The 18184-nt window shown below is 35.3% G+C and overlaps 4 protein-coding genes and 1 non-coding gene across 5 annotated transcripts; 3 read left to right on the plus strand and 2 right to left on the minus strand.

The window, feature by feature from the left end:
• Positions 1–4043: 4043 nt before the first annotated feature.
• Positions 4044–7625, plus strand: LOC132045949 (protein LYK2). Its single transcript, XM_059436516.1, has 2 exons — positions 4044–5714; positions 6118–7625. Exons 1-2 carry the CDS (start codon positions 5018–5020, stop codon positions 7398–7400), a joined length of 1980 nt encoding a protein of 659 aa, XP_059292499.1. The 5' UTR covers positions 4044–5017; the 3' UTR covers positions 7401–7625.
• Positions 7626–8191: 566 nt separating this feature from the next.
• Positions 8192–8935, minus strand: LOC132045957 (putative calcium-binding protein CML19). Its single transcript, XM_059436522.1, has one exon. It carries the CDS (start codon positions 8821–8823, stop codon positions 8398–8400), a length of 426 nt encoding a protein of 141 aa, XP_059292505.1. The 5' UTR covers positions 8824–8935; the 3' UTR covers positions 8192–8397.
• Positions 8936–9335: 400 nt separating this feature from the next.
• On the plus strand, positions 9336–9408 carry TRNAK-CUU (transfer RNA lysine (anticodon CUU)). The gene has a single exon. It is a non-coding gene; the product is annotated as a tRNA-Lys (tRNA).
• A 4524-nt stretch (positions 9409–13932) lies between these two features.
• On the plus strand, positions 13933–16289 carry LOC132045973 (probable adenylate kinase 7, mitochondrial). Its single transcript, XM_059436538.1, has 4 exons — positions 13933–14450; positions 15009–15149; positions 15271–15459; positions 15840–16289. Exons 1-4 carry the CDS (start codon positions 14148–14150, stop codon positions 15996–15998), a joined length of 792 nt encoding a protein of 263 aa, XP_059292521.1. The 5' UTR covers positions 13933–14147; the 3' UTR covers positions 15999–16289.
• Positions 16242–18083, minus strand: LOC132045966 (uncharacterized). Its single transcript, XM_059436532.1, has 4 exons — positions 17791–18083; positions 17155–17361; positions 16949–17062; positions 16242–16785 (listed from the first exon to the last, which is right to left on the minus strand). The coding sequence occupies exons 1-4, from the start codon at positions 17959–17961 to the stop codon at positions 16450–16452; spliced, it is 828 nt and encodes a 275-aa protein (XP_059292515.1). The 5' UTR covers positions 17962–18083; the 3' UTR covers positions 16242–16449.
• Positions 18084–18184: the final 101 nt, after the last annotated feature.

An 18184-nucleotide genomic window follows, 5' to 3' on the forward strand; every position in this document is an offset into this window, starting at 1 on the left:
ATACACATCATCTGATTATTTCAAAACAGTGATATTTAGAAAATATATAAATAATCAAAACACACATATAATCATGTATTCAAATTTAGTAGACATACATGTAAGCAGTTCAAATTTAGTAGACATACATAGATGTATACAAATACATCAAAAAAATCAGTAACTAACTAACCTTACGAGAATTTGACCTCTCGTTGAATTGAAATCTATTGTCAATAGCATACTTCGTCATCATGACTTTCAAAGTTTCCTTATCATTGTATACCGATTTACCATGACTTCTTTTTGATTACGGTTTGAAATTATGAAATCGTTCTCTCCTCCTAATATAACTATTTCCTTACTAGAAAGGCGCCGCCAGTCTTATCGAATCGTTAGCATCCATTTCGTGTATACCATTTGTATCCGCTAATGCTAGGCTACCTTGAATAACAATTTCGCCCCGATAGATTGTATGCGCTCGTCCTATCAATTTGTGATACACAACGGATACATCCCGAACTGCCTTGTCTCTTTCTTCAGTTCAACATACACCCGGACACTCATGTCGTTGTGTATTTCCATAGGCATGGAATTACCGTCGATCAAATATTTGATAGTGATTTTTTTGATACTTGTATCTATTCGCTTTGATTCGCTATTGCATCAACTAACTCATCATATGAGGCATACTCTTTGAAAACTACGCATCTATAGAGTAATTAACGAAACAATTGTCATCGTTCCAAAACAGACTCGAATTCGCCGTTATATTAGACATTACTTGAATTTAGAACGAAAAATTGAGATCGCAACAAATTAGCAACAAAATCATATGTAAGAATGTTGTATCATCTATATCTGTATAAATTGGTCATAAACATAAATTGAACTATTAATTACCTTTTCTTTGTATATAATGCCGACGAGATGAATCCAACAATGTCCGTATAGGTCAACAAAAAGGATTTACGTAGAAAAGCGATACATACAACACCGAATTTGACATACACGGATACAAGAGATTCGCAATTAAATTCGAGATAGTTTTATGCATGGAATCGGTATAATTGAATTGTAAATTTTGACTCAAATTGCTGCTTTTTTTTAGCTAATTGATGCAAATTTGAATTCAAATTCGAATGTATGAAGGAATAAAGAGCCGTGTTAATTTTTGTGCGGAATCTGTTAAGCATGATTTTAGGAAGATTTTATTTTTGTTTGCCATGTTTAAAAAGATTTGGTTCCAAGATTTCAGCAACTTTTAACTTACTGTATCCGGAATACAGCGTGCAACCAATGTTGGATACACGGCCCGATAAATGGTTTTACGGATTTGCTACATCACGTAAATAATGAAAGTGTTGCTACAGTGAATCTTTAAACCCCAAATGTTAGTCATTTATGAAATTTTCCCTTAATTTTTTCCCCTCAAATTGTTGGTCTTTAATATTCGCCCTTTGCCTAATATCTCAAAGTTTTGGGTTCGAATTCCAAATCTGTAAAAAAAAAATAAAAAAAATAGCGAGACAGAGGTTTGTAGCAAAGTTAGGCCTTAAGACAAATTGTTGGCCAAACCCTGCCTTATAAGGTTCAAAAGTTTGGATCCAAAATTCTGTCTTGCGATTTTTTTAAAAAAATTTTGACTGAGCGGGAGTTCGAACCCGGAAGTCATGAGTTCTTAAGCGAAGGGCAAAAATTAAAAATCAACAATTTGAGGGGTAAAAATTAAAGACCAGTGCCTTTGAAGGATATTCTGCGCAAAAAAATGTTATTGATCCTGTAAAGATCAGAGAACTGTACATTGGTCAATTCTCACGAATACCCATATCTTGGGGTGGTTTTTAATTTTTGTCCCTCAAATCGCAAGGTCTTTAATTTTTGTCCTTTGACATTTTAAATAAAAAAGTGATCGAAAATATCCCTGATATCGAAAAAATAAAAAAGGAAATTCTGATCTATGACCTAATTTCGCAAGACAAGGTTTCATAGAAACTATGCTTATTCGGGCAAAGTTACATAGAAACTATCGCTTGTTCGGCTGGGGATTGAATCCAGAATCTCTGAGACCAACGAATAAGGGTACTCTGGCCCATAAATTTTCATTAAATGAGAACCAAAGAAAAAAAATTAAAGACCAACAATTTGAGGGATAAAAACTAAAGACCATTCCATATGAAGGACAATCCGCGCAAACAATTGCCTAGGATTTCATTAATATCCCTAGCCTTTAATTTGTGGCATTCTACATAGCCATAGCATAAGTTTTATCTTGCAGGTGAATTGCGTTTATTTTTTTTATTTTTATAAAAGTTTGGTCAAATATCTCAACTCTCTAAAATAAGTATATCTTTTTCTTTTACAAAACACTTTAGGCTTCGTAGAAACTTGATCAAATAAGCTACTAGTATAATAACTTGATTCCTCTTATGTGTAACACTTGGCATTCGATCATCGGGAAGCTAACTATTCCACCAGAATATCCTTCACAAATTTAAGTGGTGGCTTATTGGCTTTGAATGCATGAATTTGCAAGGGGGATGCTCTTTGTGAACGGTGAATCAGTAGAATTTCCCTAATTTCAAGTTTATATTACTAGCTCATGTGGGTTTCTCGACAAAAGAAACCTTTTCTTTGTTGGCCTCAGAAATCGGACAGCTCTCGTAACTCTCACCTCTGTATCTGTATGTATGGGCCTTTTTTCATTTCTTTATTCATCTGGAGCTTGCTCAATGGTGCTGTGCACGTGATCTCACGTGCGCCATTCTTTCTTCTTCCACCTTTCTCCACAAAATGAAAAATGAAAAACGAAAAATGAGAACATATCCTCGAGAAAAATTGATTCTGTAATTGAAAAACAGTTTAAGCAACATGGTACTTGAGAGATGAAGCTAGAATTTTTAGTTAGGAATTAGGTAGAATTCAATTATTTTTTGTTAAAACTTAATATCTGTGTTAAGAAATCCACTTAATATGTATAAATAATTTGTTAAAAACCTAATAAGCCAACTTTTTTAGAATTCAGAACCCATAAAATTAAAAGTTTGAATCCGCCTTTAGATACATTATATTTTTTTAAGATCTTACAGATGGTCCATATAAAATGTAGGCTATAGCTAGGTGCTGATGGAATTTTGAGTCATCCATCATGTATATTGAAACGTCCTTTAAATGCCTCAACTTTAGCATGCAAAGGAGGTCTCTATTGGCATGTAATGCTTGTCCATTGGACGCCTCTCTTATCCTCCTCTTAAGTCATGAACCAAGACAAGAGAGCATCACACTGAATTAATTCTCTGAAACATCAACCAACAAGAATTGTGGTGGGATGGATAAATTTTGTTTGTCTTTAATCAGAGTTTTCGGGTTCGAGCCCTAAGTATGAAAAGAAAAAAAAAAAAATCTATTAGGGAGTCTGCTCCTTCAAATGGGTCTTACGCGGATTAAATTTGATTAGTTAGAATTAGTTCAAACCCTAATGCGAATACCAGAATGAGAAACAAAAAAGAAAATTCCTAACATCAATCTTTTTAAACATCTTTTCGATTTAATTTGCGCACGGAGACATGTCGAACACTTGGTGTGCTTGAGAAATATAATGTGTGCTTTTGCATTTAGTAGTCGGATATATGATTAGGATATACTCCATGTATTGCTCATTTAACAGTGAAATTAAGCGTTAATACTGTGGTTTGCCTGATGAAATTTTGTCATTTGTCTTGCTAAATATATATGTTATTGAGTTGAATTAAGGAACTAAATTCTCAACAGTCATTTACATCATCAAAAGGGAATAACATTTCGACTCACATCCATTCAGTAGGCAAAATGTGGGACAAGCCCACTAGTCCTTACTTTGATGGCCCTCGAGTTTGTCCGGAGGCGGATGAAATATACTCCTTCCGTTTCAATTTATGTGAACCCATTTGACTGGACGCTGAGTTTAAGAAATAGGAAAAGACTTTTAAACTTGTGGTGTTAAATGAGTCACATATGGTTTGTGTGGCTATAAGTCATTTCATAAAGGCAAATTATTTTCAATTATAGAAAGAAGTCATTCTTTTTGGCACGGACTAATAAGGAAATAGGTTCACATAAATTGAAACAGAGGGAGTATAATAAACGAGTTCATTTGAACATATAAATTTCTTAAACCGAGCACAAAAATATATGTGAGAAAAAAAGAAATTAAAATCTCAATAAATATCAAATTTTGAATCCGTAATTATAGAAATATACTAGATTCAATAGTAAGACATAAAGGTCGAAACAGTCAACTTTAAATTATGAATTCGCCTCTAAACTTGGTTGGGACTATTTGTCGTTGTCTAGTGTGGTTAACTCTTCCTATTTCCTCATTATAAATTTTCCCAAGTGAGCACATAGCTAAGTTCAATATAGAAATTCCATCTTCCATCCTTACTTGGTCAGTTATCCCCTCTCTCTATCAAGTTATACTGTAAAGTAACGATTACAACAAACAAGTTTAGCCGTACGAGGGGTCTCTGCGACCACCCCATTAGTCAATTTTTCACCTCGTTACTTGTGTTTATAGTTATTCCTCTCAGATTTTCATTGGTTACAGTCCATTTCTCATCCTCGTATCAAGACACGCTATACCAAGTTCAACTTATTATAATATATGTTGTTACCCCAAGGCACGTATATTCATTTGTTGCTTATTCTTCCTAAGCAAGAATCAAGATGACCTTTTTCAAGTGCATGTATGAGCATAAATAAAAAGGAATTCGTTGAGGGTATAATCATGACGGCTAGCCATTTCAAATCTTGGGATAGATAGCCAGCCATTCTGCCAGATATATACTCACTCCAAGAACACTACAGTCAACAATTATCCTCGACATATATACAAGAATTGCGTCATCCAAGACTCTTGTCCAAGCAATTCTACCTTTTCATACACTGATTTGTACAGATCCAAAACATTCATCTCCTTTGCGCTGCCATAGACCAACCTATTTATGCTACTCAGCTAACCACGTAGTGCTGAGTGGTCCTTCACTTAGATAGTGTTACTATGATAGTCGATCTTCAATTCTGTTCTTTGTTTTTCTTCTTTTTCCTAACTGGTTCTGCTCTTGGAGAGGACTTATTAAGCTGTGAATCGAAATCTCCAGCTGCTTCTGGCTATCGATGTGACCGAAATGTGCAACCGTTACAATGTGGGACATTTGCACTTTTTCGGACTAATTCATTTTACTCTTCTTTTTTCAATCTGAGCTCTTATTTGGGTATCAATCGATACGTTCTAGGAGAAGCAAATGGATTTTCTGCTGATACAGAGTTTCTTCCAATTGACCAGCCTTTAATAATTCCATTAGATTGTAAATGCGTTGGTGGTTTCTTTGAAGCAGAATTAACAAAGACAACAATCAAAGGTGAGAGCTTTTATAGCATTGCTCAATCTTTGGAAGGCTTAACAACTTGCAAAGCAATTCAGGAGAAAAATCAAAATGTTACTCCTTTTGGTCTTTCTGAGAAAATTTTGCTGTCCATTCCATTGAGATGTGCTTGTCCTTCTACGGAAGAAATTAGTCCGCAAACAAAACTTTTGCTATCATACCCTGTGAAGCAAGGCGATACAATTGCAGCCTTAGCAATCAGCTTCAATACGACTGCTGAAAGAATAATAGATGTCAATCGAAGATCAGAAGGAGGTAGTTTTAGACCTGAAGGACTTTCACCAGGTTCAACTCTTTTGATTCCACTCGAAGGTAATGTTTAGAGCGAGCATACTTTTAAATACTTAACTATATTATGTCTCGACATGCTCCTTCACATGTCGGCCTAAGCTTTTTCACATGTTAGGGTGGCAGTTCGATTTGAACCTAAAACCTCTTGTCTTCTCTAATAACATGTTGAATTGTGTAACCATCTCATCTAAAAGTATAAGCTGCTAGAGAGCACACATTTAGTTAATTAGTTATATTGTGTCTTGACATGCCGCCTCACGTGTAGGCCTAACCCTTTTTCATGAGTCATAGTGGCAGTGTGATTTGAACCTAAAACCTCTTGCCTGCTGTATTAACATGTTTGAATTGTGAAACCATCTCATCTAAAAGTTTTAAGCCATAAGAGAGCATATATTTAATTTTTAATTATATTGTGTCCCAACAGGTAAACCCAAACTTAGCTCATTTCCAAAACCTCAGCAGCCGGATTTGGGTTATCCGGCAGCAAGCATCGCATCAACCAAAATACATAAAAAGAAGATCAAAATGCGGATGATGAGAGTTTATATTGCTGTCGCTGTGGTTGCCTTTGTGGCAATTGTAGCACTTGCAGCAGTTTTCTTGTTTATTTTTCTCAAGAGGAAAAGGGATAATTCGAGTAAGGAAGGAGATATGGAACTACAAAAGTTAAGCTTAAGCGTGAGAACTACCATCGAAAAGAAAGTTTCATTCGAGGAGTCTCAAAATGATCTTGATGGTCAGATTATTGATGCCACCCCACATAAACTGTTAGTCGAGACTTACACTATTGAAGAGATAGAGAAGGCAACAGAGGAATTTGATTCCTCCTATCTTATCGAGGATTCTGTATTTCATGGCCGGATTAGTGGTAAAAATTTGGCAATCAAACAGATAGAGACTTGCAGTATCTCAAAAATAGATTTCGGGCTATTCAACGATGCAATTCATCATCACCCGAACATTATCAGGCTCTTAGGAATGTGCATTACAGAAGGTCCTGATTCATTCTTGGTGTTTGAATATGCTAAAAATGGTTCATTAAAGGACTGGCTTCATGGTGGCCTAGCAATGAAAAACCAATTCATTTCTTCCTGTGATATTTTTTTGACATGGAATCAGAGGCTACGGATCTGTTTGGATGTAGCCACTGCCTTGCAATTTATGCACCATATCATGGATCCTGCTTATGTTCACCGAAACATGAAGAGCCGGAACATTTTTCTTGATGAAGAATTCAAGGCTAAAGTTGGTAATTTTGGCATGGCTCGATGCGTTGAAGATGATGTTGCAAAAGGTTACCTGGCGCCAGAGTATCTTGAACGAGAAATCATTGCCCCGAGCATTGATATTTTTGCTTTTGGAGTAATTTTGCTTGAGGTGTTATCAGGCCAAACACCTATAAAAGATGAAGTAGCCCTCTCTCAGAAAATAAAGGCTATTTTAGAGTCAGAGAATGCAGATGAGCTAAGGGAATGGATAGACAGTGCATTGGGAGAGAATTTTTCATTTGATGCAGCAGTGACATTGGCAAATTTGGCTAGAGCATGTGTGGAGGAAGAGCCGTCATTAAGACCAAATGCTGGGGAAATCGTGGAGAAGTTATCAAGATTGGTTGAAGAATTACTGGAAGGGGAGGAGCAACTCTTAATCTCCGAAAGCTCTTGCAAACCTTTGTTCAAGGCTGCAAGCACAAGTACTACCCTGTGATTTGTTGAAGTCACCAGCTTTTGTGAATTGTAAAGTGACTAGTTTATCAGGTGTTTAACTTGTTGTATGGTTTTTATGAGTCATAAATTCTGGATTTCCTCTGTACTTAAGGCAAAAATACTATAAGAGAGTTTATTCTGCTTATTATTTTACTGTAACTTGTAAATATGTACGTACTGAGTAACTATATAGCTACTTTTTAATCAATGGTGATTTTCTTATTTAGCTACCGTTGTCAATCAATTTTCAGTTCTATCTCCCAAACATGTTCTGACTTTTTATTAAAAAGTTTTTGTTGCCTGAGATTAAGTTCGTTTCCTTGATTCAAAGGACACCCGAAAAGGTAAAACGAAAGAGATATTACAGATCATAGTAGATTCAGTGTCAGCATAGTAGGTGCTTTAAGCGCAAATAAAACATAGGCTTTAATTTAAAAAGGCTCAAATAGAGAAAAAAATTACAGATATGTATGTGTGGTCCAAAGACTAATTATAAGCAAATAACAAATATATGGGCAAAAAAATTTAAAACAAATTACAATTAAGTGAAATATCAGTTGTTTAGTGCCACCTCTTCGGTTTATTGGCAAGGAAGGTATGCCTTATAACCTTGATCACGACATTGAAGTGCCCGCTGAGCCAGGCGAAGCGCCCAACATGTCAGACTGAAAAAAAAAACAGTTTTTTACGGCCAAATGATGAAACAAGACATTTCAAGAGTATCTAAACTGATGTAGATTACTAAAGTACAGGACAAAATGCTTTGCAAGATTCAAATACCAACAAAAGAACTTTGGAAGCAGAGATATATCAACTCTTCACTAAAATTAGAACCTTTAGACTAGATTAAGGTACAATCCGGTAATATACAGAAAGAATGAGCCATCCACAAATCAACCCAAGACTGAAAGAATAAACGATTCAAGGAAATCGGGGAAAAAAAAAAAGGTGAAGAGAAACAAGGACAAACAACTAGGTATGTCTCTAACTCACTATTACTAACAACGCATCATAATCTCAAACTCATGAAAATTGAGGAGACCATCACCATCAATATCATAGTGACAAATCATTCCCCTGCATTCATCAATAGTTCTTGATTCTCCCAATCTAGCAAGCATTCTATTCAAACTCTCAGGCGTTATGCATCCACATCCTTCCATCTCATACATCCTGAATGCCTCCTTCAGCTCATGCGCCTTCTCTTCTTCGCTTCCATCTTCGATTAATCTCACAAAATCTTCGAAATCCAACAAGCCATCGTTGTCCGAATCATTAAGCTCAACCGCAGCCTTTGCTTCCTCATACGACATGTCTTTGCCAATCAAGTGGACACATTGTTGTAGTTCCTCTGCTGATATTTTTCCGTCTTTGTTCTCATCAAAACGGTCAAATAGGCGTTGGTGCTGCTTGTATTCTGCCATCCTTTATGATCAATAAAGAGAAAAAGAAATATATGTATATTGTCTTGCTGTGTTATGGAATTGTTCTATAAGGCAAACACAAAAATAAACTAAGAGGAAAGAGTAGAATTGCTGAGGAACCAAATTCCTGACACCTTATATATATATATATATATATATATATATATTGAGCGCGGCAGAATGCGTGTGGCGTGCGTAAGGCAACCGCTGGACTTTCAGGTGTGTAGCGTTGATTAGGTTTCATAGAAGAATTGGGCTTCGAGATATAGAGGAAGAAACCAAGAAGAAGGTGCTTCTAATGTACCAAGTCATGGGGAAGGAGACTAGGAAAGCCAAAAGGCGGAATAATATTTCAAAGTCTAAGCTATTTATTGAGTTTATATTTCTCTTCTCGAATCTCCCTTTCAGGGAGTAATATTTTGGAGTAGGGTGGGGTCCTGGAAGCCCAAAATACTGAATAGTTGCGAAAACATTATATTTTTATTTATAAATCTTTAATGCTGTACCAACAAGCCCGTCTAGCTCAGTTGGTAGAGCGCAAGGCTCTTAACCTTGTGGTCGTGGGTTCGAGCCCCACGGTGGGCGTTTTAATTTTTCAGTTTTTTTTTTTTTAACTTTTAGGCAAGTATAGACTAAATTTTTAAGTTAAATTAGATTAGATCAACTTAATATTTAAGGAATTAATTAATTTCTTCCAAATTTACCCCTAAATATATAAGTGTGTTTTTATGTAATAAAAAAACTATGTTAACTAGGTAGTACTAAGTGTAGTTTAATCCTATAACTTATTTTTCCTAGAAATTAATATCTTTTAAAGGGTGTGTTAAAGGCCAACTAAATAGTTATTTAGAACCTAAGGGATATAAGTTACAACTTTTTTCACGTCAATATCATGAAAATGTACATTTTATAATGCTGGTAAAACTTTACTTGATTTAAATTTCGAAAAGCAAAAGCACACATAGATTGAGAAGAGGAAGTATAATGATGGATCTATCTACACTTCCTATGGACAATGTCAAATTGTCCATCTTTTTATACTACATTTAGAAGCGATTATTGCATTGCCATAAGCCTGTTAACCGGTCCAAATCGGTGGATCGGTTCACCGGCCGCCGGTCTACCGAGTATCTCTATCGGGCCGGTTTTCAAAATATGGGATCGATTAACCGGTTAATTGGAACCGATTTTTTTTTTTTTAATAATGCTGCCTGTGGACTGGACTGTTGGGTAACGGTCCATTTTGCAAAAATGGTCATTGCCAACGGCTCCAAACGGCCATTTTGGCCTCCTCCCCACCAATTTTTTTATATACTTTAACCCATCCCCCACCCCTATATAAACCCCTCTCCATTTTCAATTTTAATCCACACCAATTCACTCTTCTCTTTCTCTCAATTATAGCTATTTTGCAACAATTAGCTACTTTAATTTTCTCTCAATTAAATATTATAAAGTTTTATTCTAGTTTCAATTATTAATTTCACAATTATATAAAAAAAAATTGTTGGTGGAGTTGGTGATTTTGTAACAATCCGAAGTAGCTCCAAAGCTTTGGTGGATTTGCAATTCTAGCCGCCTTCACTTTGGTGGAAATTAGTCCCAAGAATTTGGTACCTTCATTCCAACTCTATCTTTATTTTCCGCTATTTAATTTACGCAATTTAATTCGTTGCAATTTATTTTCTTGTGATTTATTTGCGTGTGATTTAAATTAATTCTATTTAATAATGTTGAAGAGAGTGGGACGTGGTGGCGGTAGTAGTGGTATTGTTAGTGGTGGGTTTAATGAGGAAATATTTGTAAACGAAACACCTAATTTAGGTATTGATATTGATAGAAATAATTCACTTTTAGATCATGAGGTAATGCAACACTATACCGGCACTTTTAATAAAATTGATGATGATGATGAAACGCAAGCCTCCAAAAATCCCATAGGAGATATATATATCCTGCACAATCACATACACAAGACAAACCGCCAAAAACTCATAGGCCAACCGCTAGAATTTGGAAATTTATGACTAAAGATAAGGAAAGACAAGTAGCTATATGTAAAAAAGAATTTATTTTTAGGCAACAAACTAGTAAGGATGGTGGAACGGGTTCACTAACGGGTCATATGAAAGCTAGACATAGGGATGCTTGGGGAGAGAAAACGGGTTCAAATGTGAGGGATATTCAACAAACAATAGACCCACGAACCGGTAAAATTTTTAGCTATGACAAGAAAAAAGATCGTATAGAAATAGCTAAAATGGTTACTTTTGATGCTCTACCATTTTCCTTTCCTTTGGGTTTGGGGTTTGTTACTTATATTCAACGTTGTTATAATCCGTTGTTTGAGGGTATTCCTAGAAGTACTTGTAGAACAGATATTATAGATTTATATAAAAAATTATAGATTTTATTTACGTCATGTATTTAATTCTTTAAATTATAGTGTTTCTCTTACAGCCGATTTGGATCTTAGTTTTAACAAGTTAGATTTTTTTGCTATTACATGCCATTGGGTAGTTAGATTTTTTTGCTATTACATGCCATTGGGTTGATGATAATTGGGTGATGCAAAAAATAATTATAGCTTTTTTATATGATAAAGGGAAAGGTCGTCATGATGGAAAACTTTTAGCGGATTCAATGTCAACTATTATGAAATTTTTTAACATTTATAAAAAAACATGTTGTATTGCTTAGATAATGCTTCTAATAATACAAAGGCGGTTGGTCTTTTAAAAAGGGAATTAAACCCTCCGCTAAAAAATATTTTTCATGTGAGACGTAGTTGTCACATTTTAAACTTGATTGTTAGAGATGGTCTTGACTATTTTGAAGATTCTATTCAAAAAGTTCGAAATGCAATTGCTTTTCTTTTTTGTAATTCTAATAAGCAAAAAATGAGAGATTTTAAGAATTCGTGTGTGCAAAATGGCCTTAGACCTAGGAAAATTCATGTAGAAGTTGATACTAGGTAGAACTACATTTACATTATGTTACCACAAGCATATGATTATAGGATTCCCATACAACAAGTTCACAACCATTTTAATACGGATAATGATGATTTGATAAATATTAACGATTGGGAAGATGTTAAGGAATGTATTGAACTTTTACAAAAAATTTATAATGCAACTCTTGCTTTTTCTTAGACAATTTTATCCCACGGTAACTGAAATTTTAGCCTACTTAACGGAAATAGCTAGAGTTTGATATGAGTACAAAAATAAATTCGGTTATCAAGCGGCTATTTTTTCTATGACAACAAAATTTAAGAAGTATTTTTTTTCCATCCCAACTTTATTTATATTGGGTTCTCTTTTAAATCCTTGTTTTAAATGTCTTATACTAGAGCATTGGCTGGTCAAATTTATAACTATTTAGAAATTGACGAGGGAGTTGAACCATCTTTACATGATGCCAAGCTCGCGATTGATGCTGAGTTTAGAAAAGTTTTTAGTCATTATTCTACTTTGAAAGAAAGTGCTACACCCGTTGCTCCACGCCCTACTACTTCTCAAAGTAGCAACAAGGGCTTATCGGGTTTGTCGAATTTAAAAGTTTTACATTCACATCCAACTCCTTCTCATAATGCAAACTTTGATGAATATCACCTTTATTTTATGCATCCAAATGTGGATATCAACCAACTAGATGATTTGGACGTCTTAGCATGGTGGAAGAAATACAAGGTGAGTCATCAGGTACTTTCAAAAATGGCTCGAGATATCCTTACGGTTCAAATATCAACCGTGGCTTCGGAAAGTGCATTTAGCCAAGGAAGAAAATAAATTGGAGACCATAGACACTCATTATCCGGATTTAGCTTACAAGTACTAGTTTGCATTTGCGATTGAATTAGATCGAAGCGACGTAACCAAAACTTAGAAGTGATGGAAGGCAAAGAGGAAGAGATTGAAGATTTGATAGCAAGTGGAATAGACCAAATAAAAACTTTGAAGATATCTCAACGACCGAATATAATATTGCGGATATTAGCCAAATGATTGACACTTTTTGATTTTATTCTAGTACTACTTTTTTGCAACTCATGTATTATTTGCAAGTTACAAAAAACTACAACTTGCAAATAAATGTTATCCATGAATGAATAAAATATATGGCTCATTGAACTTTCTTCTATTTACTTTTGTTCATATTTTTACTTATATTAAGTTAGGAATATATCTAAAATATACTAAGAATATACTTATAATATATATCTACTTAAATTAAAAAATAGAAAGTTATATACTTGGAAAATAACTTAAGTTATAATACATATAACTTAAACATACATACATACATATATATATATATAACCATTTAAGTTAAGTTTTTTCTAAGTTTATAAATTTCTATTTTATAACTTAAGTATATTTATATTATAAGTATATTCTTAGTATATTTTAGGTATATCTAGTATAAATATACTTAAGTTTTAAATAGAAAGTTATAACTTAAGCATATAACTTAATATATATACATATATGTTGTTAGTTACTCCCTCTGGATAAAAAAAGAGTCCACTTAGCCATTTGCACACCCATTAAGGAAATACTAACTCCTAGATAAAAATAGGTAATTTGACTAAACTACCCCTAATTAAATAAGCATTAAGATTTGATCATATAACACTTAATAGGGGCAAATATAGAAAAATAAGGTTAATTCTTTCTTAATTTGCTAAGTGGACTCTTTTTTTGATCCGGAGGGAGTAGTAAATATATAAACTTTAGTTATAAACTTATATAACATATATAAATATACTTACAATATACTAAGAAATAATATAATATACATATACTATACAAAAAATAAAAATAAAAGATTTTTTTTACGTTTAAAACCGGCCAGTTTCGATTTCCAACTTTGGAACTGGTGGCCGGTTCCAATTTTTTGACCGAAAACCAGCCTATTTTCTAACTGGTTGTTGGTCCGGGCCAGTTGAAATCGGTTAACAGGCTTAGATTGCCATGTCAAATTATCAATTTATTGGAATAACACACATAATGTTCCACCAGGTCAACACGTCATTTACAATAGCACATGCCCCACGCCCTTTTCTCACACCAGGTCTCTGTTATTTCCATTGCCCAAGGACTACCTCAAACAAAGTACTAGGAGTAATAAGACCCAGTCTCGTTAAAAACATCCACCCCATTTCTTGGTCAACTCCTTTCATTCATGCCATCCACGTATGTAAATCCCACACATTTTCAGCGCAGTTTTTTTAACAACCATCACACTCTCTTCTTCTTTAGGCCTCTCCCTTCACATCGTTATAGAGAAATTTCTTCTGCTTTTTTCTTCCACAAGTCATGGCAGTGCTGAGTTTCCTGGGAGTTTCAGCCCGACCAATTCTTCGGGCTTCAAGCAAGTGGGTTCGGGCCTACGGGTCAGCTGCTGCAGCTCAGCTTGATTATCATTATGATTGTTACGACTATGAGGAATCTGCAGGATCAGTTCCTAGGAGGGGAGTGCAGTGGCTGATCATGGGGGACCCAATGACCCAGAGACATGTGTACGCCCAATGGCTATCCAAACTTCTTGATGTCCCTCATATTTCCATGGGCTCTCTCGTTCGTCAAGAACTCCACCCTCGCTCTACTCTCTACGACAAGGTATTTCTCTTTTAGCCTTTATGTTATTGACTATTAAATGTCTGACGTTGGTTGAAAAAACTAACTGCTTATAGACAATTCTCGGTCATATGAATTGAGTTAGGCCTAATGTCGTCCTTCTAACGTCGTCCTTCTAACATGATATTAGAGCCAGTCCTATCTCTATTCTTAGTTTACCCACCGCTGATCCCTATATTATGTTCTCCATGCTCCCCATATTCTTGGGCGTACAAGCGAAGGTGTCAAGTGTGTCGCATACTCGCATTGGTTGGGACTAGAGAAAATGTATTTGTGTCCTTGTAGGGTCTAATCTTTCAATTTTATTAAGTTGAGTTAAACCCGAGTTCCATTTTCTTAGCTATGAGTCTATGACCTACAAAGTCAATTTTGGGAATTGGGCGTACTTTCATTAAAAGGGAACCGAAAGATTTCTTCTAGGAAAAGAATTCCCTAGCGTGACATGACTTCTTTCTTTGCACCCATGTGGGTCAAACTAAAACTTGAATTAACTGTTCTCGTATTTTAATCTGTTCTTGTATTTTAATTTGTTCTATGAAGATTGCGGATGCTGTGAATGATGGAAAGCTTGTTCCAGAAGAACTTATTTTTGATCTGTTATCGAAGAGGCTAGAAGAAGGTTACTGCAGGGGTGAAAGTGGGTTCATCTTGGATGGGATTCCTCGTTCAAAGTTTCAGGCTGTATGTAAATCTCTTATTGTCTCGTTTTTCTTTTACTTTTGATCTTTAAGTTTTCATCTACTCTTTAAAAATGTATAGCCTTTTCTCTGATATAGATACTCGTGCTTTATTATGCATACAGGAAATCCTTGACAAAGTTGTGGACATAGATTTAGTTCTGAATCTCAAGTGTTCTGACAGTTACCTGTCAAAGAATGATAGAAGCAACGGAATTTATTCAGCTGATTTGGAACTAGAGGGTGGTAATTTAAGGTCTTCAAGGGTCATGGATAGTGCCTGGAGAGAGAAGCAACATGTTCATGCTGAACAGGTATCTCTATGATATTGTAAATTTTAGAAGTTAGGAAAATCAGTAGCCACAAAAATTTGAGATAGGATTTGAGATTACCTAGCTAAGATTCATCAGCCTTAATGTGATTTTGTCCTGTTGCTTCTCAATTACACAGAGGCAAACTTGCATGCACAACATCTACTCAAATTCTCATTCTCAAAGCACTTCTGTTTAGTAGAATTTCTACTGTAAATGTATGAGCAAAAGACTCTTGATAGAAAGCTAATATAGTGAGTTCTTGATCCTTAGTTGGACTAGTCATGCTAAAGAGTTTATATAACAATGTCAATTTTTCCCCCGAACTCTAGCATCCATTGGTTCTCACTTGATTCGTTATGCTTTCTGTGTATTATTTGAAGATCAAACCCTTAGAGGAATACTATAGGAAGCAGAAAAAGCTCCTCGATTTTCAAGTAGCAGGAGGACCTTCAGAAACATGGCAAGGCCTTTTGACTGCATTGCATCTTCAGCACATGATGAGCGCAGCTGGTTCTACTCAGTTGACTGCAGGATGCTGATTTGATTCTCCTGTGAGTTATTCTTTTTGCAAGTATATTAGGTGAGTGATATGAGTGTAACAAAATCAGTTTTGGCCGGGAAAGTAGAGCTAGCTTTTGTTTCATTCTTGTTTACGAGTGTAACCATGTTGTAGCAACGAATCTTTAGCAGAAAACAGAGTTTGTTATCTGCTGTTATCTATACATCTTTTGAGTATGTTTTTTTTTTGTTAACTTTGTAGTAGAAACAGAAGAATGTATTACAGATTCAACTGCGATAACTCAACAATGGAAAGAAAAAGGCCTCTCTTTTTTTCAAGTTTATTTAATCGTTTCTACAGACACCAAACTCCTTCAATATCTACACATGAAGACACATAACAAGTGCTTATCATATCCACAAATCATACGCTCACTGTAGATCCATACCTTCCTTCAGATGCAAATCAAGAACGATCTTTTAACGCCATAACTAGTCTGTTAACTCGCTGTCAATCCAAACCTCACGAAGGAGTTGATACCTTTGCCTTCCACTACTTTTTGGCATCGAACTAGATTTTGCTAAAGACTGTGAAGCTTTAATGTCATCGCTCATGATAAGATTCAACGGTGAATCTAATAACTCGAGCTCCTCATCACTTGTGTACGACTTTTTGAGCACTGAAGATCCACTTCGTGTCAACTTAGAATAGCTATAACCATCACCTAACATACCGGCTACTGAAGCTATTGGAGGTGGCATATAAACCACAGGAGCTGCTGTGCATGGGTAGTTTGTAACAGAATCTTCCTCAGCCTCAGAAGGTTCCTAGTCAAAAAAAAAAAAAAAAATGCAGAAGCAGATTGAGTTTGTAAGACTTATTTCGTCGTGATAAAATGCTTGACATTATACTCCAGTCAAAACCGTAGCTTCAACTTCTAGCTTGGCAAATACACAACGAATATTTTCCAGAAGTTATAGATGAGCTTACCTCTGAGAGAAGAGCTTCTAGTACAGCTTCAGGTATTGAATCACGGCAAAACTCATCTGGGACAAATATATTAAGAACCCTTCTTATTAGCGATGGACCAAATGCCGGACATAGCTGAAGAAACAAGCAGCACCATATTAAAGAGGGGAAAAAAAATAGGAAACAAATTAAGAACAGATCTTAATGGTTAGGGCTCTCAGTTTGACCTCTTTTCTCATTGTCCTGCTTAAAAGCATATCCTTGGGAAGCATCATAAGATCACTCAATGCATTAAGAAGGTAGAAAGACTTTGCGGAGGTGTCAAGTTCTTTACTCCCATCCTTTTCATTATTATCTGCCTCTTTTCCATCTTCTAGTGATTCTCCATCATCAATGTCGAAAAGGTCAGTAAGCCATCTGGACAAATTCCCAATCTGTGATCCACATAAATAAAAGTGCATGCTTATCAAAGGATAAATAATAATTTTTCACAAAAGCTGCCAATGAAATCTACGTAATGTCATTAGAATGGATATGCAGAAAAAAGGGGGTTGAATGTACAAATAGGGAAAAATGAATTAGTTAGGAAAAATAATAGGTTTGTAGGTTCGGAAACAAGTCTATAATTGAATAGGCACGGTTGGTTTTGAAAATTCCCTTTTTCTTGGATACAGAGGGAGAAAGTGAGGTGCCTGATTTATTTTTTATAAGCAGAAAAGAAGGTTAATGAAATAAATAGTTCCTCCTTCCATCAAAGGCTGCTATGTAAAATACTTTTCATAACAACAGGCAAATAGCTATCTATTGTCACGTCTAAACTCTAATACTCCATCTACAGGGCAATATCCAACCGTAATTCTTACCGTATTTTTCAGCTGTGCCCCCGCCCCAAAGCTAGCCTTTCCAGCTGGAATTGGAAGAACATCGGCATCACTAATCGGGTCTGATATAGGATCTGAAGGAATCTCATCAGCAGACTCTCGAAGGATGGCGTTGAACATAGCTACATCCAATCTCGCCACACATTGTTCCATTATCTGTTTACAAGAATGACATTCTCATCAACAAGATAGAAATGTTTTGAAATATCAAGCATGATGCACATTAAAACAATTCAATGAAAACATTTTTGGAGCTTTACAAGATGCTGAACCATAAAGCATAACAACTACCACTCATACCAAAATAACATAATTCAATCAAAGTAATAGTAGACTAGAACTAGACTACAATCTCAGTCAGCAACGTTTTCATACA

The sequence above is a fragment of the Lycium ferocissimum genome, chromosome 2, assembly GCF_029784015.1.
Source record: "Lycium ferocissimum isolate CSIRO_LF1 chromosome 2, AGI_CSIRO_Lferr_CH_V1, whole genome shotgun sequence".
Classification (NCBI taxonomy): domain Eukaryota; kingdom Viridiplantae; phylum Streptophyta; class Magnoliopsida; order Solanales; family Solanaceae; genus Lycium; species Lycium ferocissimum.